Genomic DNA, 27,915 nt, shown 5'->3' with positions numbered 1-27,915 from the left:
GCTTTGTGCCCAACCTGGGGTGGGGCCTAAACTCTGATTTGTGCAGCTTTAAAGCAGACTTATTCTTATCTAAGGGCTAGTTTATACAGACACTTAAAGCTAAAGTCCAACCTTACTTACAGTCTTGCACAGTTATACGGGCTCCTTTCCTGTACTGAAAAAGCTTATTCTAATTTTTCAATGTGATGTTACCAGTCCACCTCCCCACTTCATCCAATTATTGAGAAATTGCAAAGCATTCTCTAAATGGTGCTCATGCCAAGTGGCCGCCCCCTATGTTCAGAATGCAGCAGGCCCAGTCGTCCAGCACAGGATCCAGAAGCAAGGTGGAGATCACTGTAGTAGTGGTTTCTACTTGTGATTTCCAGCTTCTAGAGCAGTGTTTTTCAACTAGGGTTCCTCTAGAGCAGGGGTCTCAAACTGTCGGCCCTCCAGCTTTTGTGAAAATACAAGTCCAATGAGGCATTGCAAGTCTGACAGTTACAAGCATAACTCCCACAGGCAGAGGCATAATGGGACTTGTAGTTTCGTAACAGCTGTAGGGCCGCCAGTTTGAGACCCCTGCTCTAGAGGTTGCTAGTTGTTCCTTAAGCAATTAGCAAATTCAGACTCTGAGATAAGTCCCGCTGACACCATTGATCTTTTTAGATCACTGTAAGAGGGTAATTCTTCCCAATGTCCACAAACAAGTGTAAGGAACATTCTTCCCACTGACTATCACACTAATGTATCATGAGATGTAGAAATAGTAATGTTTAGCAGGGATTCCCTGAGACAAGAACGTTATTTCAAGGGCTGCTTTGCATTGAAAGGTTGAGAGAGGCTGTTCTAAAGGTAACCCACAGGTATGTAAAATACATAGTTACATTGGTCCAATACTGTATAACCATGTATGAGATGTCTATACCTGGAATTCATCTTTGATTGAACATGCTGAAATGCATCAAATCACATCTCAAAGGCCCATGTACATTAGCTATAACATTAACACATTCATGTCATCCGCTTTTACTTTAAAGCATAACTTTTGTTGATAAAAAAAAAAAAAACATTCTCCCCTGGGTGATCTATGCACCTTGCAATGATTTTAACAAACTGTTACAGATTCCTACCTTTTGTTATTCTGAAGAAATCCCTGTGTGTTTGTCTGTATCCATGTGGGAAAGAGAGTCTAATGTGAGTGGTTTCATAATTATCAATCAGCTGTGCACCTGCAGAGCACCAATTAGGAGAGCTGCTGGGCCTGCATCCCTTTAGACTTCTTTTCCTATTGGGGATATCTCACCAAAAATGACATTTTTGTTGCAGGGGATGCCTGAAATCTGTCTTGTATCTTAGGGCAAACTTCTGGGAAAATTGGTGAGCCAATCACACAAACAAGAAATGATGTTTCTGGGGGGTGCGTTCTGTACACATTCTGTGTAGAGAACACTTTCAGGTAGCCATATTGCATTGCATTTTACAGAAAATTACATTGCTCAGTTGCCTATTTGAATAGGAAAAGTAATTTTTATTGACATTCAATTACAATATAACTTGTGTTGCAATTGTATACGTTATATTATTTTTTCTTTAGTTGCTTTTTTTTTCCCCCACGAAAGTAGCGTTACCCTTTAAATCTCTTCTGGATGTTCTTTTTATGGTAGAGCCTCATTACCACATTTTAAAGTGAATTTTAGGCAGAGATTCAGCTTCGGAAAGGTTTTACCCCGACCAGGCCATCTTTTGCGATACTGCATTGTGTCGCTTTAACTGACAATTGCACGGTCGTGTGACGCTGTACCCAAATAAAATGTATGTCCTTTTTTCCCCATGAATAGCGTTTTCGTTTGGTGGTATTTGATTACTTCTGCAGTTTTTATCTGTTGCGCTATAAGCAAAAAAAAAGACCGTCAATTAAAAAAATAAAAAAATTGTACTTTCTGCTTTAAAACATATCCAATAAAAATATCTAATTTCTTCATCAGTTTAGGCCAGTATGTATTCTGCTACATGTTTTTGGTAAAGAAAAATCCTAATAAGTGTATATTGATTGGTTTGCGCAAAAGTTATAGCGTCTGCAAACTGGGATAGATTTATGGACTTTTAATCATTTTTTATTGTTTTTACTAGTAATGGAGATGATCAGCAATTTTTAGTGGGACTGTGACATTGTGGCAGACAAATCTGACACTAAGTGACACTTTTTGGGGACCAGTGACACCAAAACAATGATCAGTGCTAAAAAAAATGCACCGTCACTGTATAAATGACACCAGCAGGGAAGAGGGTTAACTGTGCTCCTAGAGAGTGCTTTCCAACTGTGGGGAGAATGCTGTGATTGGAGGAAAACAGAGAATCCGTGTTTCTGCCTAGCAGAAACACAAGTTCTTCATTTTCCTTACATAGGCAGACCACCGCTCTGTCTCTCCTGCGAACGATCGCAGGTGGCCCGGCGGCTGCCGCCGCTGATTGGTTCCTCCTTTGTCCAATCACAGCAGGACCGGGGCTCCGGCGGCTTGCACCCTAGAGCCGAGAAGAGAAGTTGCGTACAGGTACGTGATTTTGCACTTAAGGGCAGCCCTGCCACAGTATATGTAGATGGGACGGCCCCTAAGCGGTTAATACATAATGAAACGTATTGTTTCAAATGTAAGCAATGTACGTACCTGGTTTTGATTGGTATCAGACACTTGCAGTCCCTGTGAAGCTCAGAGAGGGAGTGGGAAAAAACTGCTAGGAGGGGAAAGCTGCTAGGAGGAGAAAGCAGAGCACAGATAGATGGGCTCATTACTCTGCGGGTTCTCGTTCACTGTCCAGTTACAGCTGGGGGTGGGTCTGTGACATCCTGGGTTTAGAGGAAGTGGGTTCACTGAAACGGGTCATCATTTTATATAGAAGACTGAGGACATCTAGTTGCAAAAAAGAAGTACTGCAGAAACCGCTTTAGATCAAGGGCGAATATTGCAGCAAAAGCTGATTTTTTTGGTAACTTGTATTGATTGATAGGCTATTCATTTTTTAATATGCAGTTTTGCTTTTACAGGTAATTTAATTGAAACTGTTTCAAATTGCAATTCCCAATGACAGTCCAATTAATGCAGGAAAGGGCTATTTTGTTTGTTACAACACTCACACAAGTGACAAAAAAGTTATTTTCAGTAGTGTGGAAGTCTAGTTGAATTGTTATGGTGGGGTATCATGGATATCCCTTCAAGGGCAGAGATCTCATAGTGTTCTGCTGGATCTATATGTAGAGGATGGCCGCCAGCAGAAAGAAGTCTTCACCCGTCTAGGAAAGTGGACAACCCTTTCTTCTCAGCTGGCATCAGCGAATACCATCTGTTATAACTAAGCAAGTCAGAGGAGCCCATGGGGGGGGGGGGGGGGCACCACCTGTTACCCAGAGGTGCCAGGCCCACTTTGTGTTTTGATTTAGCGTGTCGTTTGTAGTTTTTTTTTATTTATTTTTTACGTGTAGTGTGTTTTGTGAGCTGGTTTCCATATGGAAAGTGCAGCTGGTGGAAATTAGGTCACTTTATTAAATCTACAGCTTCATTATCTAGTTACAAGTCGGAGATAGATGAGCTTAGCGGTGAAATCCCCAGCTGGAATAACAATGATGATAAGAGAATTGCTGGAGATTCAGATAGTGGTACTTGTTCCTCGTGACCTTGATGTTACTTTTCTCTCTGTCACCAGGCAAACTGGAGTTAGATGGGCCTGCCATGTCTTAAGTTGTTAACCAAGCAAATCTGATGCGTTCTAGCTGAATTTTGTATTCATAGTTTTATTCTATTATTATTATTATTTTTTTATAAAACATTGATTTGCTGTATTTATTGATCTGCACAATCCGCCACACATTGCACAGGCTGGCACGTGCATATTCTGTGAAATGGCGAATCATGATTTTCCTGCTGTGTGTATGCTTTGATATGCCCAATTTGTGCTAAATTGATTTTACCAGCTCTGCTGTAAACTCTTCTGGGTTGGAGACTGATTTCAACATGTTTTATTGCCAGAACTGCATTTCAAGTGTAAATAATGATACAAAATTGGCTTCTGCCTAGGCTGATTTAATAAATTTGTAAACATCAGAAAGATGAGATTTCCTGGTTAAAAGTTCTATCTTTTTTTATTTTTATTGTATCTGATGTGGGCAGAGATGACATATAAATACAATTATATTGGCTTTTTGGGCTCATAATTTGTTTAGCAGCCTTCAGGCAGTGCTTGACGTGGCTTTTACCGACTGATTACTGGCATTCCATGTTAACTTAGAGATTCATTTACCAAAGTTGTAAAGTAAACTTGAGTCTGAGTTACTAAAGTTTGAGTACTTCTCACCAGTCAAAAAGAAATAATGTCTAGAGATATAAAACGGGGTAGTGTATCAGTCCATCCACTCCTCATTAATTCTGATTTTAACACAATTGCAGTGTTTTATGGACAGCATTAATAGATTTCTTATTACTTTCTGCTCATTTAGGTGAATCTGGTGTAATTTAAAAAATATACAAAGAGGCTTATTTACTTAAGGTGTAGGGCATGTTCACTTTGCAAAGAATGTTTTCACATAGCTTAGTGAGTATAGTGGTGCTGAGTTTATCTTTTTAACTTTTTTCACCATATTCGCTGTGCTATGTGAAAATTGCCTTTGCAAAATAATAATAATAATAAAAAAAAAAAAAATACTTTGCAGAATGAACATGAACCTTTAGTAAATCAACCCTAATATTTTAGTTTACACTTTGTATGCTTGGATATGCTTTCTGGAAACTTTCAGCGTGCCCCAGACTCCAAACGTTTGGCGTTTTCATTCGCAAACTGCAGTCGGCTTCTGTGATTTGAATATTAATCTTTTGCATGGACTTCTGAGCCAACCGTTGACACTTTAGACTTCATTGCACATGGACTCGATGGTCCCTCTGGTTTTTTTTTTTATTTGTTTTTTTACGTTTTTTATTTACAGAACTTGGAGTACTTTGTAAATTATTTGTTAAATACATAAAATTGTGTGCACTGTAAATGTATGTGTGTTTATAAATGAGTTTGATTGATCTATCTGCAGTCATTGCTTGGTTATAGTCCACATTCACTGATTTATAATTTTAGCATCATACAATTTTAGTAAAGCATTTAAAATATAATTGCCCCCAAACTATTAAAATTTCCCATCACTGCCGCATATAATTAAGCATAAATAGCAGCTTAAATACCTTTGTTGCTCGTGCGGTCACATGTGGCTGGTGGGTCCCACCCACAGTTATGCTCTCCTCACTGTGTACAGCATAGTGATGATAATACTGCTATGTGTACAAGGTAATTAAAAGCAATTTGGATCATTTGGGGCTATTCAGTTATTTAATAATTTAAAACAATTGTGCCTGGAATACAGCTTTAAATAGTGTAAGTCACAGCAACAAAGCACTTCTGGTTCTTTGCTTACAGCAGCCAATCAGAATTCACCTTACTTACTAGACCAGTCAAGAGACAGTTTTTTAGATTGGTTACTGTGGTGTACTGCCTTTTCTACAGTTAACAAAATGAATACGCTTTATGGTAGAACTAAAGGGAAACTTTTTGTTTCATTTTGGATAGAGAATAGGAGGGTTATAACCCCTGTCATTGTTTTTAAGCATCTATGTGTCATTGGTGAGTCTTCCCTTTATTTCCTGTCCCATAACCAAATCTGAAAGGGAGAGGAAACCCCCCCCAGTGAGGGAATCCCTGGTTGTCACCAGACCTAGTGTTTCCATCAGAAGATTTCCCCTCTATTACTGCTCTGAATTTTGGGATGTTTACAGTGATACAGGTAATCATGACAGATAGAGAGGCTCTTTCACAAGGTTGGATTCTGCCAGCAGATCTCTCTGCTCAGCGGGAGATCTGTCCGCTCATCCCCGCTGAGCAGGCGTATGACAGGTCTGTGTCCCTGCTCCGCTTATACAGAGTGGACATGGACGCAGCCTGCTTTCCTCTATAGTGGTCAGATGTAAACAGACCGACTGTTTGTTTACATCTGACTATCCAATCCGCCTGATGGTTGAGGAACGAATCCCCCATCCGTCTGTTTTTAGCGGATAGGATCAGATCGGATGTTGGCAAGTGTAAACGGACACATGTCCATTTACACCTGCCACTCCATAAAGGGCACTGAATGGTTCGATCGGGCCCGCCTAAAAAACTGACAGGTGAACCCGATAGGTCCACCCATGTGAAAGAAGACTAACAGGACAGCAATGAAAGCCTGACAGGTGTTCTAATCCCGTTCCACTCTATCTGGAAAAATAAATAAAAGCTTTGCCTTTTGTTAAACTCAATATTTTTTTTTTACCGAATAAACACAGTTGTACCATCTTATCATAGTTCCATTTCTTCATGTATTTTCAGTGTGTCGGAGATCTTGGAGAAGCATGGACTTCAGAAACCCATATCATTTGTGAAAGAGACACAGTCAAGTGTGGAAGAATCTCACAAGCTAATTGTGCGTCTTACCCGCCATACTGGTCGAAAGTAAGTGTCTTCTGTTTCAGTTAATTAAGTCTTATTTTTCTGCTTGATGTGGAAACCTGGACTTCCTTCTTGAAAATGTTTGTTTCCCAGCTGTCTTTGCCTTCAATGCCTTTGATATTACTGATCTGGAACATGTTTTGGCTGGTACTGAACTTAACATTCCTTGTTCAGTACAATGAATACGACTTATTTTTTTATGTTTTTAATTCAGTGCTGTAAAATGCCATGCCCCATCAACCAGAAGTGAGAATCTTTTAATAGTTTGCTATAATCAGACCAGAGAAAGTTGATTTCCAGTGGAGTTGAACATAGGTTTGACCATGTAGTGCAGGCTCCGAAAAAAACAAAAAAAAGACGACAATCCATCTATAGAGCAACAAAAACATAGACCATGTTCAGGATGATATTGCTCTTTAAATTTATTATCTAAAAAAATATGTACAGTATGCCATCCAGAATATCCCATTTGTTTGGTAATTTTATTATTTTGCTTTTTACCATAAAATGTGTATTACCATTTTCGGAAAACCTTTACAGAATGGACTGTGCTGTTGTAGCTTATCCAGTCTTTAGAATCAGCTTCATTATTTATTATCTCACTTGCACTTTTGTGATTAAATGTGTGCAATGCCATTTGTCTTTTGCCAACCTTGGAGGATTTGCTCTGCGTTTAGTAGATATCATTCGTGTAGATTAGACTATTGATTGGATGATAGTAATTACCTGTTCCTGTCCAGCCTTCATTTCATTTATATCTGCGGGATGCGACCCAGACCTTTTGACTTTGACCCGGGCTTTATCACAAGAATTGGAAACGGGTTATCCATTCCATTTATCTGTTAACTAGACAGTAGACTCTGGGAAGATCTGAGGACTTAAACAAGGGTGGTCGCCCCTTTGAGAAATGATGAAAAGGATAAAAAGGCTTTTTCAACATGCTCACTTGACTGCCTGTATGAAATGGATATAAAGCTGACAAAAGATGGGCTAATACATTTATTTTCAGCAGATTTATTTGGAACATTTGCTTGGGCACAGGAGTTTTTGCAACTAGAAACGTGTACAAATGTACATCTGTGTTTCATGTAACATTGGTGTGCAGTTATCAGTCAGAAAAACAAGTTTTGTCTATGGATACACTTACAATTGTGCTCATAAATTTACATACCCTGGCAGAATTTAGATTTCTTGGCCATTTTTCAGAGAATATGAATGATTCACTCATGGTTAGTGTTTGGCTGAAGCCATTTATTATCAATCAACTGTGTTTACTCTTTTTAAAGAGGAAGTAAGCTCTGTCCCTTAAATGCTGATTTATAATAATGCCAGTGTAATAAAGCATTCCAACTCATTCTGCATTTTATAACCCCTTCGGATGTTTCCCAATTATTTTCCAGCTGTTTTAAAATTCTTGCTTACCAGGAGAAGCCAGCACCATGCTTAGTAATGTCTTCCGGGTCCGCAGTGCCCTAAACTTCCGCCCTTTCTGTGTTTCCTAGCTGTACACAGTCTGCTTTATGATACAGCTGATCTCCGCTCCTGTGAGCCGTGCTATGTGACGCTGTAAGTCCCACAAATCTCGTGGGATCTTGGTGCAGTCAACACCGAGGGGATGATGGAGCCACTGCGTATTGACAAATGGATTCACAGTACTTTGAGCGGGCCGTGAATAGGGGGAATTGTGTGAATGCGCCACTGACGTCACAAGAATAAACTGAACAGATTACAAGCAAACCGGGAAGGTTAAGAGACTTGTACAGTGTCTATTAATGTTTCAAATAAGGAAAATTTGTGGGGGAGAATTTGCTTCCACTTTCAATCATAATTACAACAGAAACTACCCAAATGACCCTGATCAAAAGTTTACATACCCCAGTTCTCAATACCTTGTATTGCCCCTTTCAACATCAGTGACAGCTTGAAGTCTTTTGTGGTATTTGTGGATGAGGCTCTTTATCTTCTCAGATGGTAAAGCTGCCCTTTCCACTTGGCAAAAAGCCTCCAGTTCCTGTAAATTCTTGGGCTGTCTTGCATAAACTGCATGTTTGAGATCTCCCCAGAGTGGCTCAATGATATTGAGGTCAGGAGACTGAGGTGTCCACTCCAGAACCTTCACTTTATTCTGCTGTAGCCAATGACAGGTCTACTTGGCCTTGTGTTTTGGATCATTGTCATGTTGGAATGTCCAAGTACATCCCATGCGCAGTGTCAGTTTTTTATTTTTACTTCCCTCCACCTAAAAGATTTCAGTTTTTTGTTCAACTGCATTGTACAGTTCATAGGTCACATTAAAGGTGGAAAAAAGTTCTGAAATTATTTCTTTGTCTATTTTTTTTTTACATCACAGAAACCTTCCATTTTAACAGGGGTGTGTAGAATTTTTTTATATGAGCTGTATATATATCTGCCCCAGCAGAGGCACAGACAGTACTAATGTGACAGTAGTTACAACCACTCCCCACTGTAATGAAAATGAGAAAAAAAACTTTTTTGGCTACTAATAACCGTAAACGTTAGCTTCAGTTTATTTCAACCTAACTTCTAATGCTCAATGTAAACCTCAATCTAATCCCTAAAGTTGACCCTAATGTACCCAAAAATGTCAGCACATTGAAAAATAATGCATCAAGATGATTTAAACAAATAGAACTGGTCTGAGCTAGGCTCAAGTGGAATTGATGTATAATTTTGTATAATGCCAATGTTATAACCCCTTTTAAGTTTTGTTGCCATCTGTAACCCATTGGTAGAGATTTCACTTTCACTTTCTGTCCCATGGCCATAACAGAGAGAGTGAAATCCCCTCCATAGCAAGAAGAATCCACCTGGTAGTTGCTAGGGTCACCAGAACTAATGTCCATAGTGGAAGATTGCTCCTCTATTCTGGTCCTGATGACCATCCAAAAATGTGTGGTTTTCTTTCAGTTTCAGTGATAATGGTTGCCAGAACAAATGGAGAGGCTGAAGATCCCTAATGGAGACATAGCAATAAAAAAATAAACAATAAAATAAAAAAGGAGTTCCAGTTACTCTATGCTCTAAAACAAAAAAAGTCACGCCTCTGAAAAGTTTATTTTATACTTCTCACCAGTGGCGGTGCTCAAAATTTTTGGACGGGTACAAACTGAAAAATTCTGGAAAAAAACCCCATCAATTGCAGCCTCACTGTGCCATCAATTGCAGCCTCACTGTGCCATCAATTGCAGCCTCACTGTGCCCATCAAATGCAGCACCTGTGCCCATCATATGTAGCCTGTGTGCCCATCAAATGCAGCCTCTATGAACCCCCTCGCTTGCCGTGTGACTGGGACACACTTACCCCATCCTGGTGGCGGGTGACGAGGGAGAGCGGTGGGACATGCAGCAGGTGATGGCGGCAAGCTCCTGTGCCCTCCATGGCTCTCTGTCTTCCCGTTGTTCCATTCCATTAGGCGTCCAATTAGGTTGCCTGTGCTGTCAGCCAATCGGGTATTAGATCCGCGCCTCCTGATTGGCTGAGAGGCAGTTCAGTGTTAGGAAAGAAAATATTGTGCTAGTAGGTCACCTTTTTTGAAGCTTATTAGAGCCTATGGCTCTAATCAGGTGCTTCGGAAAAACACCCCCACTGCCTCCGAAAAGGGGCCAGACGTCTGAATAGGGGGGGACTACAGTGGCCATGGATAGATTCAAGCAATGCATGAATCTATCCATTTTACCCAGAGGGGGGTGGGGTGACAGAGGGGGCGGCGCCTGTGCGCCCTTAATGGATGCACCGCCACTGCTTCTCCCTGTTTTCTAATGATTTGGTGGCTCAGATGGTGAAAGTGTTATATATGAGCTCCCCGCTAGGTCCATCTCCTGCAGTCATGCTAAGGGAAGTGTTCATGCTGCTTGATATGAGATCACAGAGCAGTTTGAGAAAAGCCTGGGCCTCCAGAAAGGAAGAGATAGTAGGCTTTCAGGTGTCTAGCTTAGGCCAAGCTTGACCTCTTCCTGGCTGTTAAAACCCTTCATACTGATATTGTTTTCTGTGTTCCCAGTGAGTCATTCAATCCTGATATACATAGACCTCAACTTGTGCTCAAACTGGGACATTAGCAGTACTTGCTTCCTTAAACTAAGCTCGACATCCAATAGTCCATTATGAAGACCTCAGCAGTCAACAGAGGGTTTTTTTCATTGTATTATTGAATTAGAACAGAGGTCTCCAAACTTTCCGTGAGAGTAAACAATGTCATAGGCTTGATGGTCATTGGGAGTGAAAAATGACATTGTTGTCAGTGGGAGAATTCCTTTCCCATCTCTGATGTCAGTGGGAGGAATAGTGCCCCGTTGTTGGAATTAGTGGAAGAAATAGTGGTTCATCTTTGGTGTTAGTGGAAGGAATAGTGTCCCAAGGGCTGGATAAAGGCAAACAAAGTACCACATCTGGCCAAAGTTTGGAAACCCCTGAATTAGCAGCTAAAAACATTGGTTCAAATGAGATGAAGCTTATCTCCAAGTCAGTGAAATTGAGGTCTGCGTAAAGGAAGTATCTAGAACTAGAAGGATCCATAAAAAAAACATATTTTACAATGACATTTGCAGCCACAAAAAGGAGCCACTGCCTTTTTTAGGGCATTTTGGTATTAATAGTTAATTAATAGGACCTAAAAGTTTTACATTAAAGCCTTATGTCCAAAGCAATCACTGGAAATGAACTGACTGAAACTGAATTGGTGTATCCACTGAATTGCCTAATTGGATCTTAGTCAACAAAAAGCAATAGAAGTTACCCATTGATTTTCCAATCTGTTCAATGGTTGTCAATCGCCTGCTGTCAAATTGATGTACTCTTAAGTTGCAATCATCCAGAAATTTTGACACTTTGTCTTTTATGCATGGATACCTTTACAATTACAGACTTCTATAATGTATATGAACAGCCACTCAGGTCAAGGCAAACCCCACTCCACGCAATAAAGAAATAATAGAATCATAGAGGATAGAAAATAGGCTATTTGATAAAGGGATTTTTCTTTCCCTTAGGACCCAGTTTAAAGTTTGGAGATAATTGCATTAGCTAATGGAAGACACAACCTCCATGATTAGGCCTGTTGCTGATGCACTTAATTAAATGTGAATGTTCTTTTATGCACTTGATGCTTCTGGGATTTTGTGTGTTTGGGAGATTAGGTCCCGGGTCACAGAATGACACATGTCTGCACTTGGCTCTCTTCCGTAATACGCAGCATGTCATTCTGTATAGCATTGATGATGTGCACTGATCCTAAACTCATTGAGGTCATATGAAAGATGTTCATGAGAGCACAGGACACAATTCATGGACGTGTCTGGAATCACATAATCCACAGCCATGTTTGAGATCACCATGAGTCCCTGCGTTTGTTTAAAGGTCCATGAAATACATTTTTTATTTTTTTGTAAAATTCTTTATTCAAAACAATTATTATTTTTTTTTTCCCCAAGTATAACAAAACATATACTCAATAACAAGAAAGGAAATAATTATATATTAGAATATAAAATAAATCAAGACCAACAGCGCTGAGCAAATATAACAGATAAACCAACAGTGACACTTGTTAAATTCATAGACTAAAGATAAGGGTTAATACAGATTATGAATTAATATGCCACCTTAATGAAAATTCATTATCAAATAGGGTCATATAGCCTCGAAATATACCTGGTATTTTAATATTACCTCAACTATTAACCTATTGTACATTACGTTTATATCACTGCTTAAATTCTTCCTTTGTTATGCCTTACCTACTTTAGGATAAAATAAACTTTTCTCCTGACCCCGACACTTCCTGAGACATATTCTACTCGAAAGAAAGCTACAAAACAGACAGATAAAAACAAAAAAAAACCCAACTAACTAGCTCAGACTCAAAACCTGCACGGCTTCCGACACCCTACCCCCCCCCCCCCCACCCCCCCACACACACACACAGATTTACCCCATCAAACCCGCCTACCATTATAGATCTTCATTCCTAACCTAGACGGGGAAGCAATCAACATACTGGGGTGTACAAGCAAAGGTCACCAGGTGTCCCTACGTTCCTCCTCTCTACTATAGAAAGACACACTCATATTTTCCATTGTCTTAATTTCATCTATTCTAGAGAACCAGTGTTTCAAAGAAGTTGTATTAGACTTCCACAAGTCAGGGATACATGCCCAGGCAGCATTCAGCATATGCACTCCCAACGACTTGTTATAGTGATGTAGGAGAAACTCATTTAGGTGCAGGAGATATCGCAGAGGGTCCGAACCAAGGTCAACTAATGTCAGTTGTTTAATCATGTTCCCCACTTCCTTCCAAAATTATGTAATTAAAGGGCACAGCCAGAAAATGTGTAGTAGTGTCCCTGTCTCCTTATTGCAACGCCAGGATAGCTTAGAGGTTTGCGGATCAAGTTTATTAAGTAGGGCCAGAATCCTATACCACCTGACTAGTAGCTTACACCCCTGTTCTTGAAAGCGGCTTGTTATGGAAGATTTGTGAGACAGTGAAATGATCCTGTTAATTTGCGATCTCGTGGAAAAAAAATCTGAAGGTCCCCCTACCAGCGACGTATATACAAAGGGATATGGCCTTCTGGAGGCTCAATAATCTGTTTATATAGAAGTGACAACATGTGTGGTACATGTTTCCCATGCACGCATAAGCACTCAAGGATGTCAGAGGCCTAACATATAATTCCGCATCCGATATAAACCTTAACCACTGGGTGCCTAAGTTACGTCATATGACGTCGTGGGCTTTGTGGTGTAATATCTGAATGATGCCTGAGGTTACAGACATCATTCAGATATCGGCATTTTCAGCCAGCGATTCCCTGCACCATAAAAACGATCATGTTCCCTCCTGCCGCCCTCCCGTGCTTCTACCGACTGACCGCTTCCATCGGTGATGGTCACAGGATCCGCCGACCCCCGGATGATACCATAGAGATTTCCGGCAGACATTCAAATTAATGGCGCCGCTTTGGCTGGGAAGCCAGGATCATTTTTATTTTATTTTTGTTTTTTTTTTGATTTTAGGCTTCCCATCCTAGAGGTGAGATGTGGAGTCTTATTGACCCCATATCTCACTGTAAATACGTCCTATCATGCCATATTCCTATTACAAGGGATGTCTGCATTCCTTGTAATAGGAATAAAAGTAATCAAATTATTATTTTTTTTTTAAAGTGTCAAACTAAAAAAATAAAAGTAAAATTAAAAATACAAAAATATTTTTTTTTTAAAGCGCCCTTGTCCCCGCGAGCTCGTACGCAGAAGCGAACGCATACGTAAGTCCCACCCACATATGAAAACGGTGTTCAAACCACACATGTGAGCTATCGCCGCGAACGTTAGAGCGAGAGCAATAATTCTAGCCCTAGACCTTCTCTGTAACCCAAAACATGTAACCAGTAAAAATTTTTAAAGCGTCACCTATGGGGATTTTTAAATACCTACGTTTGGCGCCATTCCACGAGCGTGTGCAATTTTGTAGCGTGACATGTTTGGTATCTATTTACTCGGCGTATCTTCCTCTTTCACATTATGTAAAAAAATTGGGCTAACTTTACCTTTTTTTTTGTTTTTTTTTGTTTTTTTTTTAAGCATGAAACTTTTTTTTTGTTTTTTCTGAAAAAAAGTGTTCGAAAAATTTCTGGGCAAATACTGTGCGACTTAAAAAGTTGCAACGACTGCCATTGTATTCTCTAGGGTCTTTGCTAAAAAAAACATATATAATGTTTGGGGGTTCTATTTAATTTTCTAGCAAAAAAATTATGAATTTTACATGTAGGCGAGAAATGTCAGAATTGTCCTGGATGCGAAGTGGATAAATAATGTGACAATCGAAAGGCAGACCAAGAGCTCAAGGTGGGCTGTGAAAGGGAAGAAAGATCTTGCATAGACATCCAGCCCTGCGGGGTAGCAAAATGCATGCATCTAGTTAGTTATACCTAGTCCCATCAACCCCCAGAGCTGTTTATTGTCAAGCCCAGGCATGAATTCTGGATTCTGAATCACCAGAGTTACTATTGATGGATAGAGAGAGGGGCCTTTTGATCAAAGTGTGTGGGTAAGAACTGCAATTTTAGCCAGGATTGTAGGATGCCTCTTCAATCCCCAATAATATTTATGAGCGACCCAAGGGAGTGCAGACAAAGTGATCGATGAGGCTTGTTGTTCCACTTGCACCCAAAGTTTGGTCTGTGGAGTGGTGCACCATGACACCACTCTAGACAGGTGTAAAGCAACATAATAGGTAGTTGTCTTTATGTAAAAGAGCCGCCTGGCAATGCATTTACATTTGCATTGAAAGCATGCCTTTGTTCTGTTATTACCATTCAGCAAGTCCTAGACATAATAGCACTCTTAAAGCATATCTAAACCCAAGAACAAAAATGTAATATATTGCACCTCACTGGTCCTTAGTTGAGGTGGCTGAATTAGTTTTCCTTTTTTTGAGGCTCTTTCGCTTTCACCTGGCGATCTGGCAAATAACTCACTTCTTATCCCTGGGTAGCTACATTTACTCCTCCATTGTATCTTGACTGAAACATGGTTGACACATAGGCTGGACTTTAAATATGTCTGCCTATGCTCATTTCCATGGTCCCTGACTTCTCCCTGACTTATCCTCTGTGAGCTGACCATGTTTATCATGGCTGCTGAGCCATGAGATCGTGGTCAGCTCACGTGCCTCCGTCATTGCAGCGCTCCCCTGTGGATCACTGCATCTCCCTCTCTCCTTGTCAGCTTCGTAGTGTTCACGATCTCCTCCCCTCTCTTCCCCACCCCTCTCTTCCCCACCCCTCTCTTCCCCACCCCTCTCTTCCCCACCCCTCTCTTCCCCACCCCTATCTTCCCCACCCCTCTCTTCCACTCCCTCCCCTCCCCCCCTCTAATTTGCACTTTAAAATGTAATTTTAGAATTTTTGGAAATGTCAGTAAAAACGTGGCTGTGCCAATAAATTTTGGATGTTGTGTCAGTAAATTTCAATCTGGTAGTTTGGCAACACTGATACAGCTGAGGGGTGCTATTTGCATTTTCAACGAGAAGGACACAAAGGGACTGCTTTACGGGAAGACCATTGTTATTTCAGTTCTGCCTAAAACCCTTACAGCTTTTAAGGCAGCATATACATGGTCAGATTTTCCAAAGGGAAATGTTCAATGTGAGCTTGTTGTCAGAAAGTCTGACCGTGTGTATGCTCCATCGAACATTTGCTGTGGAAAATTCTCAAAAGGTTCTCAAATGTTCGATCGTGTGTACACAAGTCCGTTGCACAAAAGTTCACGCATGCTCAGAATCAAGCAGAAGGAGCCGCACTGGCTATTGAACTTCCCTTTTCTCTGCAGGTTGTACGTCCTGTACGTGTTCAGAATGTTTGGCCAACATTTGTGTGACCGTGCGTATGCAAGACAAGTTTGAGCCAACATCCTTCTGAAAAAAATCCACTGAAAATCCGTTCGTGGGTACGGGGCATTTGTTTTGTTATGATCTTAAACTGCAGTAGACAGAATAGGGTTACATTTAGGAGGGGATGGAGATGCTAGGCATCCCAGATTTCACAGACCTCAGGTTCTGCTGCTAAACAGGAAGTAGGATAATACCAGAAGCTCGACATTGGGCCCAATCCTGCAAATGTATTCTATTTGTCGTCATGATAATGAAAAATGACATCTGCATTTTAACTTTTTTTTTTACAGTCATAAGTGGCTGCTAGTTCATTGGTTTTATTTATAAATAATATTTATATCAGTAGTTTGGCATTTTTTGCCTTGTTTATGTGAACATTCATTTTTATCTTTCCTCTTCTAGACAACCTCCGGTCAGTGAGAGTCACTGGAAAGGTCTTCTTCAAGATATACTGGAGATGCAGCAAAATGTGTACAAGTGTCTAAGTGCCGATGTCTGCTATGAGGTAATACAAACAAATGAATCGGTGCTGGTTGTTTTATGATAACGTAACCACCTGCTGTCCGTGCTATAGCCGAAAGACGGCTACAGCACAGGCTTCATTTGCCAGGAGGGCATCCCTGGACGTCCTCCCATGCTCGAGCGGCCTGCGCAGCCCCCTGCAGGGCACGTGCCTGCACGCTCTGTGATCAGCAAGTCTATGAGACTTGTCTGATCACAGATCGGAGTAAGGGGACCCCTTACCACTTGATCAGCTGTCAGACAATGACAGCTGATCATGTGATGTAAACAGAGAAGGTAATCGGCTATTTTACCTCCTCATACTGATAGCGTGAGTAGGAAAAAAAAGCCGATCACCGGCGGCTGCGAGAGGGACATAGGTCCCAATTGTGAAGGTACCTAGCAGTGCCCACAGTGTCACCTCACAGTGCCATCTTATCTGTGCCTATCAGTGTCACCTTATCTGTGCCCATCAGTGCAGCCTCACCAGCGAATATCAATGAAGGTGAAAAATTACCAGTTTGCAAAATATTATAACAAACTATAAAACTTTTTTGTTAGTTTTTTTTCAAAACATTCTGTCTTTTTTTTTTTTTTTTTTGTTGAGAAAAAATAAAAACCCAAATGGTGATTAAATACCACCAAAAGGAAGCTCTATCTGTGTGAAAAAAATGATAAAAATTCCATTTGAGTACAGTGTTGTATGACCGAACAATTGTCATTCAAAGTGTGACAGTGCTAAAAGCTAAACATTAGTCTGGGCGGGAGGGGCTTTAAGTGCCCAGTAAGCAAGTGGTTAAGATAGGTTGGCATCTGCAGAGCTAATGGGCCCCATCTTTTCCATGCACTAGAAAGAGATGAGCGCCAGGTGTTGGTGCATGGTAAATGCGTTTACAGTGTGGCTTTGTCAAAGAAGCCTGCTGAAGAGGAGGGTCACATTTGAGATCAGCGGATCTTTGCACTTTACTGTGAATCACTTGACTAAAGCCGACTATACACATAAACTGTAGATTGTTTTCATTCTGCCAGCTAACAGCAGCCGCTGATTGGATGCAGCAGCTGTTCGCCTGACAATTTCCCCCCTCCTCCTTGGATTTATTAAATATGTGGTGAACACTGCAGGTATCCTAAAGCAGAATTTGTTCTGGTAAGTTAAGCAAGTCTGCCCTTTATTTGTACATATTCTTCTATTCCAGAAGACTTAGGCCCCTTTCACACTGGGGCGGTTTTCAGGCGTTACAGCGCTAAAAATAGCGCCTGTGTAGCGCCTGAAAAAAACCGGCCCCTTTCACTCCAGTGTGAAAGCCAGAGGGCTTTCACACTGGAGCGGTGCCCTGGCAGGACAGTGAAAAAAGTCCTGCTAGCCGCATCTTTGGAGCGGTGAAGGAGCGGTGTATTCACCGCTCCTAAACCGCTCCTACCCATTGAAATCAATGGGACAGCGCGACAATACCGCCGGCAAAGCGCCGCTGCAGCGGCACTTTGCGGGCGGTTTTAACCCTTTTTCGGCCGCTATCGGGGGTTAAAACCACCCCGCTAGCGCCCGCAGACCGCCGCTAAAACGACGGTAAAGCGCCGCTAAAAATAGCGGCGCTTTACCGCCGACGCCCGCACCGCCCCAGTGTGAAAGGGGCCTTAAAGTGGTTGTAAAGGCAGACGTGTTTTTTTTATCTTAATGCATTCTGTGTACAGTCACCACTCTCTGCTCAGAGCAGATCAAGAGTGATCAGCGGTCATATGATCGCTCCGTTCGTGGGCTTAGAGCAGGTGGGGGACAACTACAGCATCACACCGATTCTACAGCATGTAGGCGAGCATTGTGACAGGAGTCACTTTGGGAGGGGGGCTTGTGAAACCCAGCTTACCTTGGAGAGGAACTGCAGTCTGCTCACATAATTTGTAATAATAACATCTTTGCCATTCTGAAGTTCCCTCCAGCCACTTTGCATATTTTATATAAACTGTGATTCTGTATTTGCCAAATATGCTGCATCCATTTTAACTGTGAGCAGCTGCTGCCCATCACTTCCTGGATTTACACAGACACACACACACACACACACACACACACGCGCGCACAGGCACACACACGCACACGCACGCACAGGCACAGCTCCAGCTCTGCAGGTCTCATTGGCCCTCTTATGGCTCATCCTCCCTCTCTTCCTGGCAAACTCTCACAAGAGAGCTGTGCATGATGTGATAAGCCTAGGCTTTTTATCAGAAGAAAGAGGAAGTGGGCTGTAGAAGGTATTGACTGACAGAAAAACAAAAACGTTTTACTATCCAAAGTTTTAACAAGGGCAGAAGAATTAATAGATGGACAGATGAAAAAATGTCTGAAGTTCTGCTTTTTTTTTTTTTTTTTTCCACAAAGATTTTATTATTTTTCAAAAAGAAAACATGTAACAAAGATCGTTGTTTGAACAAAAGAAAGCAGGTCAATCAGCAGGATGTATAAACAACAAAAAGAAAAAAAATACACAGGGTACAGCTTATGTATATTACATTGAATACACTGAACCGGCAACACAATCGTCAGAATATAAATCTTAGCATGTGGAGGGAGGATCTTCAATCCGTATCCCCTCCCTCCCCCCTCCCCAGGCGGCAAAGTGCGGCCCATGAGAGGGGGGGAGTCAATCAAGTGGACCCGGTTCCAATAGAGTACCCTCCGGGATAACTGGGTAGGGCCTAAAAGAAGCCTACTACCTATAGGTAAACTTCGGACATTTCGACGAAATGGGAAAGGGAAGAGGGGCAGGACAGACAAAAGGGAGAAAAGAAGGAAGAAAACAGACAGAACAAGGAAAAGGAAAAGGGGGTCTGGAGGATGCTGCATGTCAGCCAGATCCGGCAAAGCCCACCCCCCCCCCCCAGGGCCCCCAAGCAGAAATCCACTCTAAACCGTCAGCTGCCGATATCGCCCAGTGGTCGTGAAATGAACCCAACACGCCCAAGTGAAGGAGAATTTGTGTATCCTGTCTTGTGAGGTGTGTATTAGTTCTTCCATTTCTCTAATGGTGGAGACCTTCCTAAGCCATTCACCAATTGTGGGAACGCGAGTTGAACGCCAAAGTATTGGGATACAGAGTCTAGCAGCGTTTACCATGTGCATGGCCAACGATTTATAGTATGCTTTTCTTGTCAAAGAAGAGTGGTGTAGAAGGAATTGTTCTGGTGTATAATCCAAATTATATGTTGTAACTTGTGCAATGATCTCACTGACCTCCTTCCAGAAGGGTTGCAACCTCTCACAGGACCACCAGATGTGTAGCATAGTGCCTCCACTCTCGCCACATCTCCAACATGTGTCGGGAACGGAGGGAGAGAATTTATGGAGACGCGCCGGCGTTCGGTACCATCTAGTGGCAATCTTGTAAGCGTTCTCCTGGACCGCTACGTTTAGGGAGCACCTGTGAGCGTAATCGTGTATCACCTCCCATTGGTCCGCCGAGAGGGGAGAGCCAAGGTCTCTATTCCAGGCTATTTGCGCGGAAGTCGGGGGTGCAGACAGACTCGAGGATAAGAGCGCATATATAATAGAAATTAGGTGTCTCTGCGTCGTTTTCAGGTGGCATAGGGACTCGAACTGTGTGAGCTGCCTGGACCAGCAGGACTGGTCGGCATGGGTCGTTAGAAAGTGGCGAATTTGTCGAAAGGACCAGAAAGGGAATGAGGATGAATTCGAGATAGCTACCAGGGCATCAAATGAGAGGGGGGCACCCCGAGAGTAGAAGTGGAGAGCCAAGACATCGTCATGGGGCCATTCCCGGATCAAGAAGGAACGCGCCTCACCCGGGGGGAAAGCCGGATTGCCCCTTAGGGGAGTCAGCGGCCCCGGGACCGAGGCAGGTAAGCCGGCTTTTAACGCCTGTCTAAAAGCAGAGAGGGAGGGAAAAATTAAAGGGTGCGAGCGGAGTTCTTGTGGCCAATGCTCGGGGGAAAGCCAGGGGAGTTGGTTCAAAGGGGTCACTGAAGCCGAAAACTCTAAGGCTATCCAGGTTTTCCCGGGATCGCGGATGCTCCAATCTACCAGTCTTGTTAGGTGGCTAGCTAAGTAGTATCGTCGGAGATCTGGGAGACCAATACCCCCAAGTCTCTTCCGCCGAGTGAGCGTAGAATATTTTATTCGAGGGGGCGAGTCCCTCCAAATAAACGCAGAGCAAACCTTGCGATAGGTGGCAAAGAAGACGGGGGGGAGGTGAATTGGGATAGTTTGCATTACATAAAGGAGCCTTGGCAGGACGATCATTTTAACTAGTGCGGAGCGACCAAACCAAGAGACATTAAGTCCCATCCAATCCTTAAGATGGGACTGAACCCTTGCAATAGCCACCTGGAAATTGGCTGCGTACAAGTCCGTTAGTTTAGAAGTAATCTTAATTCCCAAGTATGTAATAGCCTCCTCCTCCCACCTAAAGGGGAAGACTTCCTGACAATGGGCCACTTCCGAGGCAGGGAGGGTAACGTTCAAGGCTTGGGACTTAGTATAATTGATCTTCAGATTAGAAAGGGTATGGAAGTGTTCCAGCTCCTTCAAAAGGTTGGGCAAGGTTGTGCGAGGCGATCGTAGAGATAACAACACGTCATCTGCGAACGCAGCGACTTTGAACTCCCGGTCCCTCACTGATATACCCTCAATATCAGGATTGGATCTAATGCTATTAAGTAGGGGCTCCAGGGTCATGATGTAGATTAAGGGGGATAGGGGGCATCCCTGGCGCGTGCCATTGCTGATAGAGAAGGCATTCGACAGGTGGCCATTAACCCTCACTCGTGCCGAAGGGTTGGAGTATAGGGACATCACAAAGGCAAGCATACGGGGCGCCAGACCGACAGCTACTAGCGTCTCCCGCATGTAATCCCAGGCCACTCTGTCGAATGCCTTCTCAGCGTCCAGCGATAGAAGGAAACCCTTTGAGGAGGAGGACGTAAGCCAATGGTGTATATTAAGGGTACGGATCGTGTTATCCCTCGCCTCCCTGCCCGGAACAAATCCTACCTGGTCAGGAGAAATAATCTCAGGGATCAAAGGAAGGAGCCTGTTCGCCAGCATTTTAGCAAAAATCTTTATGTCTACATTCAGGAGTGATATGGGCCGATAATTGGAGACATGGGACGGGTCCTTCCCCTCTTTTGGGATAACGGCGATATGCGCCAAAAGCATATCGCGAGGCAGCGTCTGAGGGTCCGAAAGCGTTTTAAGGGTCGCAAGGAGTTTAGGGGCTAGCACATCCAGGAAAAGTTTGTAGTATTGGAGCGTGAATCCGTCTGGGCCAGGGCTCTTGCCGGGTTTCATTTGTTTGATTGCCAGATCCAGCTCATCCCTGGTGAGCGGAGTTTCCATGGCTTGAGCTTGTTGGGAAGATATTGGCGTCGGGGAATTGCGCGAGAGGAATTGCCTAATGAGCTCCAACCGAGTGTTAGACGAGGCCGAACCAGAATGGGGCCGGGATAAGTTATATAGATTGGAGTAAAAGGCTTCAAACTCGGTAGCCATATCCTCATTTTTATTCAAAAGTGATCCACGAGCGTTCCTCAAGTGGTGTATAGTAGACGAGGTTTTAGAAGCCTGGACCGAGCGGGCCAGAAGGCGGCCGCTCTTGTTACCCTGCTCGTAAAACACCTTTTGACCCAGTACGTAGCGGCGCCTAGTTCGCTTGTTCAGTTCCTCTAGAAGGAGCGCACGTGCCTGAAGTAGCTCTTGCAAGGTGGACTGGGCTCGCGATTGTTTGTGGACATTTTCCAGGGTAGCAATCTTTTTGGTCAGGTCGGAGATATACTTTTGGTGCAACTTCTTAGCCTTTCCGGCTAACGCAATAAGTTCCCCCCGAATAACGCACTTGTGCGCTTCCCACAAGGAGACTGCCGAAACATCCGGGGAGGCATTTTCATTGAAGTAAAGGGAGATACGACTCTTTAAGTACTCCAGCGTCTCTGGGTCGGAGAGAACCGAAGGGTTCAATCTCCACGTTTTAGATCTGGTGGTCCTGTCAGGGAAGGTGAGTGTGATCGTGATGGGGTGGTGGTCAGACAAGAACATTGGTTCAATGGTCGTACGTTGCAGGAAGGACAGGTCTGTTTGAGAGATAAAAAAATAATCTATTCTCGAATATTTATTGTGGGGGGCCGAATAAAAGGTGTAGTCCCTCCCGGAGGGGTTTAAGGTGCGCCAGGCATCGTGCAAGGTCAGATTCTGAAGTTGCAATTTAATTTGCCTGAGGGCCCTGTACGGTAAGGCCGAAGCTCCCGATGAGGAGTCTAGAACAGGGTTCAAAGGCACGTTGAAATCCCCTCCCAGGAGGACCAGGCCAGTCTGAAAGGAAGAGAGAAGGTCACCCAGTTTCCTAAAAAAGGAAACTTGGTGTTCGTTAGGACAATATATGTTCACAAGAGTTATGGGTTTGGAAGCGTATGTACCCTTGAGGAAGACGAATCTACCCTCCGGGTCGATCAGGGAATCAGTTTGATGGAAGTTGGCGTGTCTGGATATCAATATGGAGGTACCTTTTGTTTTTGCTACGGGGTTCGTGGTGTGGATCGCCGTGCGGTATATATGATTGGATAGTTTGGGTATCGCATCTGAGCGGAAGTGTGTCTCCTGGAGGAAAATGAAGTGCGCCTTATATTTGGACAGGGAAGTCAGAATTTGCGATCTCTTTTCAGGAGCGTTGAGTCCCTTCACATTCAGAGAGACACACCTCAGCTCAACAGGCGTGGTAAAGGTAGCTCTGTGCGACATATTAGCGGCTAAACGGCTGTGAACTGGGAAACCCCCCACCACAGGAGGGCGGTGAGAGAGCTCAGGGACCCGAGGGGGGGGGGGGGGCAGGCCGGGGCCAAGGAGCGGGCCTCACCCAGGCAGGCAGGAAAAGGGGGACGAGCAGAACCAGCCCCAGAGGAGGGCAGAAAAGCAGGAGGAAAAAGAAAGGAAAGAGAAAATCGGGGCAAGGGGACAGAAAAGAGCAGAGGGGACAAGGACAGGGAAAAATTTACCAGAGGTGGGGACAGAGACACTATTCCACCTAGACAAGAGTGGACCGGGGAGTCAGCAGGGATCCAGTACGGACCCGCTGTGTGGGAACGAGAGAAAGGACGGGAGAACCACAGGTGGCTCTGCAATCCCGGGACCGCAGGGGTAAAACCCAGCTAAAGGGAAGTGCGAATACCATTGGGGGAACCAGCATACAAAATTTAGTGCAACAAGTATATATGACACCATGAACAGACCGAAACCTGAGTATTAACAAGCATGCAGATGTAACCTTTTATAACAATTAGAGAGGCAAGGAGGGACATCAAAATCTGCAAGTCACCTCCTGACCCCTCCGTATACGCCATGGACCTCCATGACTGCCATGTCCAGCCAGTCAAACCTGTGTTACAGGCTAGTACAATAGCAGGTATCCCCCCCACCAGCTCCCCATCCAGGGGAGGAACGGGCCCAGGGGGGGGGGGGGGAAAGGAGGACAGGGAAAAAGGGAAGGGCCGGGGGGGGGCTGGGAGAGGGGGAAGGGAGAGGGCGGGGGGGAAAGGAGGACAGGGAAAAAGGGAAGGGCCGGGGGGGGCTGGGAGAGGGGGAAGGGAGAGGGCGGGGGGGAGGGAGAGGGGAAAAAAAAGGGGGGAGGGGGAGAAAGGGGAGGAGGGAGAGAAGGGAGGGGGAAGGGGGGGAAGGGGGGGAGCCACCCCACGATAGGGAGGGGAGGGGACCCCCGGGGGATAAACATAGAATCAAGAAACAAGAACCTCCCCCGCCCAGACACTGCATCAAAACAAAAAGCAATGCGATGAACCCACCTCCACCCACCGTCCCCCACCCCCCGCCCCCCCAGACAAAACAGTCCCCCGCCAAAGGAAAACTGAGGTAAGTAAGTTGAAGGCTACCCGCTCCCGTCCCCCCAGAGGCACCAGCAACCAAAAGGCCAGGTCACCAGACAAGGAGGACGTGAGCAGGGCCCCCCCCTTGGTAGTAACAAACATCCATCAAAATAGAAAAAAAATAAATAAAAAATAAATAAATAAATAAAAAATAGAAAGATAAGAAAAAAAAAAAAATAGTCTCAAGGGCAGGGATAAGCTGAAGAGTACGTTTAAATGAGGACTAAATAAATAAAGATAAGAGAGTCAAAAACATAGATGGGCCAGAGGAGGGTGGCCGATGCGTATCAATAACCAGGCAAGTCACTGCGTAGTTCCGGCTCCGAGGGTCAGAGCATAATCGAGGCTGTAAGAACCTAACATGGGTCCCTGCTGCAAGGGCCCGAGGTCAGTCATTCCCAGATCCAGTAAGGCACAGGGGCATTCCCTCGCGTCGGTTGTAAGGGTAGGGGAACGTATCCCTCAGCAAGGTGATACCATCGGAATATCCGGAGCATGGAGGGGGAGAGGGTGGAGGCCACTTCTCAGGGGGGACAGAGAGCAGAACGCCCCCCGACCGAGGAGCAGTAAAGCTTACCTGCCCCCGGAGCCAGTCTTCCCAGGAGAGTCCAGTCCAGGGAATATGGAGAGTTTGCGGCACCACCAAGAACGACTAGGTCGAGACAGGTATCATCCGGAGCTGTAGAGGCACGAGTCCTTCCAACCCACGGCAGGATCTGACAAAAAAAACAAAGAAAAGAAAAAGGAAAAAAAAAAAGAGAAAAAAGAAAAAAGGGGGGGGGATGCCGGGAACGGGAGAAGCGGGGGGGGGGGGGGGAGGAGGGAGGGGGAAGGGAGGGGCAGTCAGCCATAGAGAAGCTCCAGAAAACGGGCCCTGTGAGGTCGAGGGAATACAGAATCATCTGTCAAATGGCTCGGGCATAGCAGCCTGGAGTGAGAACAAGGCGAAATCTTCAAGCGTCTAAACGATCCCTCCTGGCCGGCGGTGAGGATGGAGAACCAGGGTCCTGTTGGTACAGGTCTCGGCGGGAGGAGCGGTTACCAGGGGAAAGAGGACCATCTCGGCGTCTTCTGGATCTCTGTCGTTGAGTTTTCGGCGAAAGGTTGACAGACACCGGCAACCAGGGTTCTGCCGGATAATAAAACGAGTACCAGTCCGGAAGCTCCACACGAGGAAGGTCTAGTTGGTCACAAAAAGCTGGTAGGTCTTCCGGCGTACGAAGCAGGGCCGTGCGTCCCCTCGCAGACACGGACAGACCAAAAGGGAACCTCCACCTGTACTGAATGTTGCGTGCCCGTAGGGCCTCCAGCAGGGGGCGAACCGCTCTCCTGTTTTGTAAAGTTATCTGGGAGAGGTCTTGAAACAACTTGATTTCAGCGCCATCGTGAACAATGCGACCCCTCTCCCTAGCCTTTTTAAGAATTTCCTCTTTCAGGGGGAAGTTTACGATGCAGCAGACCACGTCTCTTGGCGGTTCGTTCTCCCTGGGTTGGGGGCGCAACGCCCGATGTATCCTCTCCATGTCAATGGGGGAGTCAGCTGGGCGATCAATCAATGAATTAAAAATGTTACTCACAGTTTGCTGGAGGAGCCCCGGGTCAATGTGTTCAGGCACGCCGCGGACCCTGATGTTGTGTCTGTGTCCGCGGTTATCCAGGTCCTCGACGTGCCTGTGGAGTTCCAGGAGGTGGGAGAGCTGGGTATCATATGTCCCTTGAACCTGGCGTATAGCGGCAGCATGGGTTCTTGAGGCCTCCTCCACCTCACTGATGCGGTGCGCCACGGCCTGTATGTCCGAGCGGAGGTCAGCCACCGCCGCCATCACGGTCGATTTGATGTCTGTAGCGAACTTCTCCAGGTCGAGCAGGCTCAGCGGCTGAGAGGGATGAGGGGACCGCGCGTCCGCGGTGAGCATTGGCGCGGCCGGAGGTATCTCAGGCGAGTCCGGTGCTTGGGCCTGCGCTGCCACGTGGGAGGCCGCCTGCGCGGCCTGCGACAATTGGCGCTGCGTCCGGAACAGCTCCGGGATGTTTCGGTGCGGCTGGGTCCCGGTCTCCACCGGAGCCCGAGAGACAGAGGAGCTTCTGGTGGACCTACTCATGGTCGAGCGTGCGTCGGGCTCCCCAAATTAAGCTGTGCAGTCCCGAGATAGCAGGAGCTCCGTACTCAAGCGGCCATCTAGGTCCCCGTCCAGGCCACGCCCCCCTGAAGTTCTGCTTTAACTACTGTATTCAAAAACCAACTTCAGTCCCTTCAGTTCAGTTATTAATGGTTCATTACAGACAAAAAATGACACTTGGTGCTCTGGATTGAGACAAGTACACACTATAAAAGCAAGTGCTTTGCTCATATTTCATGTCTGAGGTCTACAACCATTTTAAGTGCACTACTCTACCAACATTGTAAATATATCTTTAACCTTAAAGTACAATTGAATTGAAGGGATGGTTAATAGCCCCTGCAAGATCTTTACAGGGGTTGTAGCCCCAAATAAATGAGCACCATGTATTGTCATTGAACTAGGGCAGGGGTCTCCAGATTGTGGTCTGCGGGCCTGATGTTGCTTTTTGCTTGCCTTCATCCAGCCCTTGGGGAGCTACTCCTTCCACTGACACCAATGATGGGGCAATATATCTGCCACTATCACCAATGATGGGGATCTATTACTCCCACTGACACCAACAGTGAGGCACTATTCCGCCCACTGATACCAATGAAGGGGCACAAGTCCTCCCACTGACACCAATGATGGGGCACTATTTCTTTCACTGACACCAATGATGAGGCACTATTCCAGCCACTGACGCCAACAATGGAATTTTTTTAATGCCACTGACCATCAAGCCTATTGTAGTTTATGCCTACTGATGCCAGGACATTTTCTACTTCCATTGGCCACAGCCTGGCCCAGCTAAAGTCTGAACGGCAGTAATATGGCCCTTTGTTTCAAAAGTTTGGAGATCCCTGATCTGGGGCTTGGAGGTCTGTCTAAACTTTTTGTTTTGGTGAAGTACAATATTCTGAATTCCAATCAGGCTCCAGTACAAACTAAAGCAATCCATAAACAATGGCACAGCCTGTGGTGGCACAAGCTTGTGTTGATTTAAGTTAATCGTGCTCAAATTTTTATATTTATTTTATTATAATTGTCAGTAGCAGCCAATCACATTCCTTGTTTTATTCTTCCAATTTGCTACCATTATTGGCCTGCTACCTGAAATCCACATCATCGCCATAAATCGCATTATTAGATTCAGTTTAGGTAAAAATTATCTACTGGGGAAAATCAGCTTAAACATTTATAAACACAGTTTTAGTCCTCATTTTAAACTTCATTGGAATCTGTACTTTAGCATGAGGGTGGTGTGGATTGATTAGAAGAGGAGCCGGTCTTCCAGGAATCTTCTCCTGTCTGCTGTCACTAGGAGGATGTGCTGAAAGTCATTATGTAAAGCAGATTGCAGATGTCGAGAAAATGAATAACATTGCGATAACATCCTTCTAGACAAATGGAGGCAGTGTCATATCTATGCTGGATACTCTGGCTATAGGGCTCTTAACATAATTGGTGAACGGTCAGCTTTAATGATCTGAAGAATGTGACAAGCTTGGCTTGAAG

General features: G+C 44.5%; 1 protein-coding gene across 2 annotated transcripts in view; it reads left to right on the top strand.

Annotated features, from left to right (window-relative positions):
* NBAS (NBAS subunit of NRZ tethering complex) overlaps nt 1-27,915 on the top strand; it is a 1,050,553-nt gene that overhangs the window by 323,923 nt on the left and 698,715 nt on the right. For both annotated transcript variants that reach the window (XM_077488811.1, XM_077488809.1), the window contains exons 28-29: nt 6,376-6,498; nt 16,316-16,418. In XM_077488811.1, coding sequence (XP_077344937.1) covers nt 6,376-6,498; nt 16,316-16,418 — 226 coding nt within the window. The remainder of the gene's footprint in view (nt 1-6,375; nt 6,499-16,315; nt 16,419-27,915) is intronic.

This window comes from Lithobates pipiens, unplaced genomic scaffold (assembly GCF_037356315.1).
Source record: "Lithobates pipiens isolate NorthernLeopardFrog02 unplaced genomic scaffold, aLitPip1_a1.2 Scaffold_18, whole genome shotgun sequence".
Taxonomy (NCBI): domain Eukaryota; kingdom Metazoa; phylum Chordata; class Amphibia; order Anura; family Ranidae; genus Lithobates; species Lithobates pipiens.
This window is presented reverse-complemented; position numbering and strand designations above follow the sequence as displayed.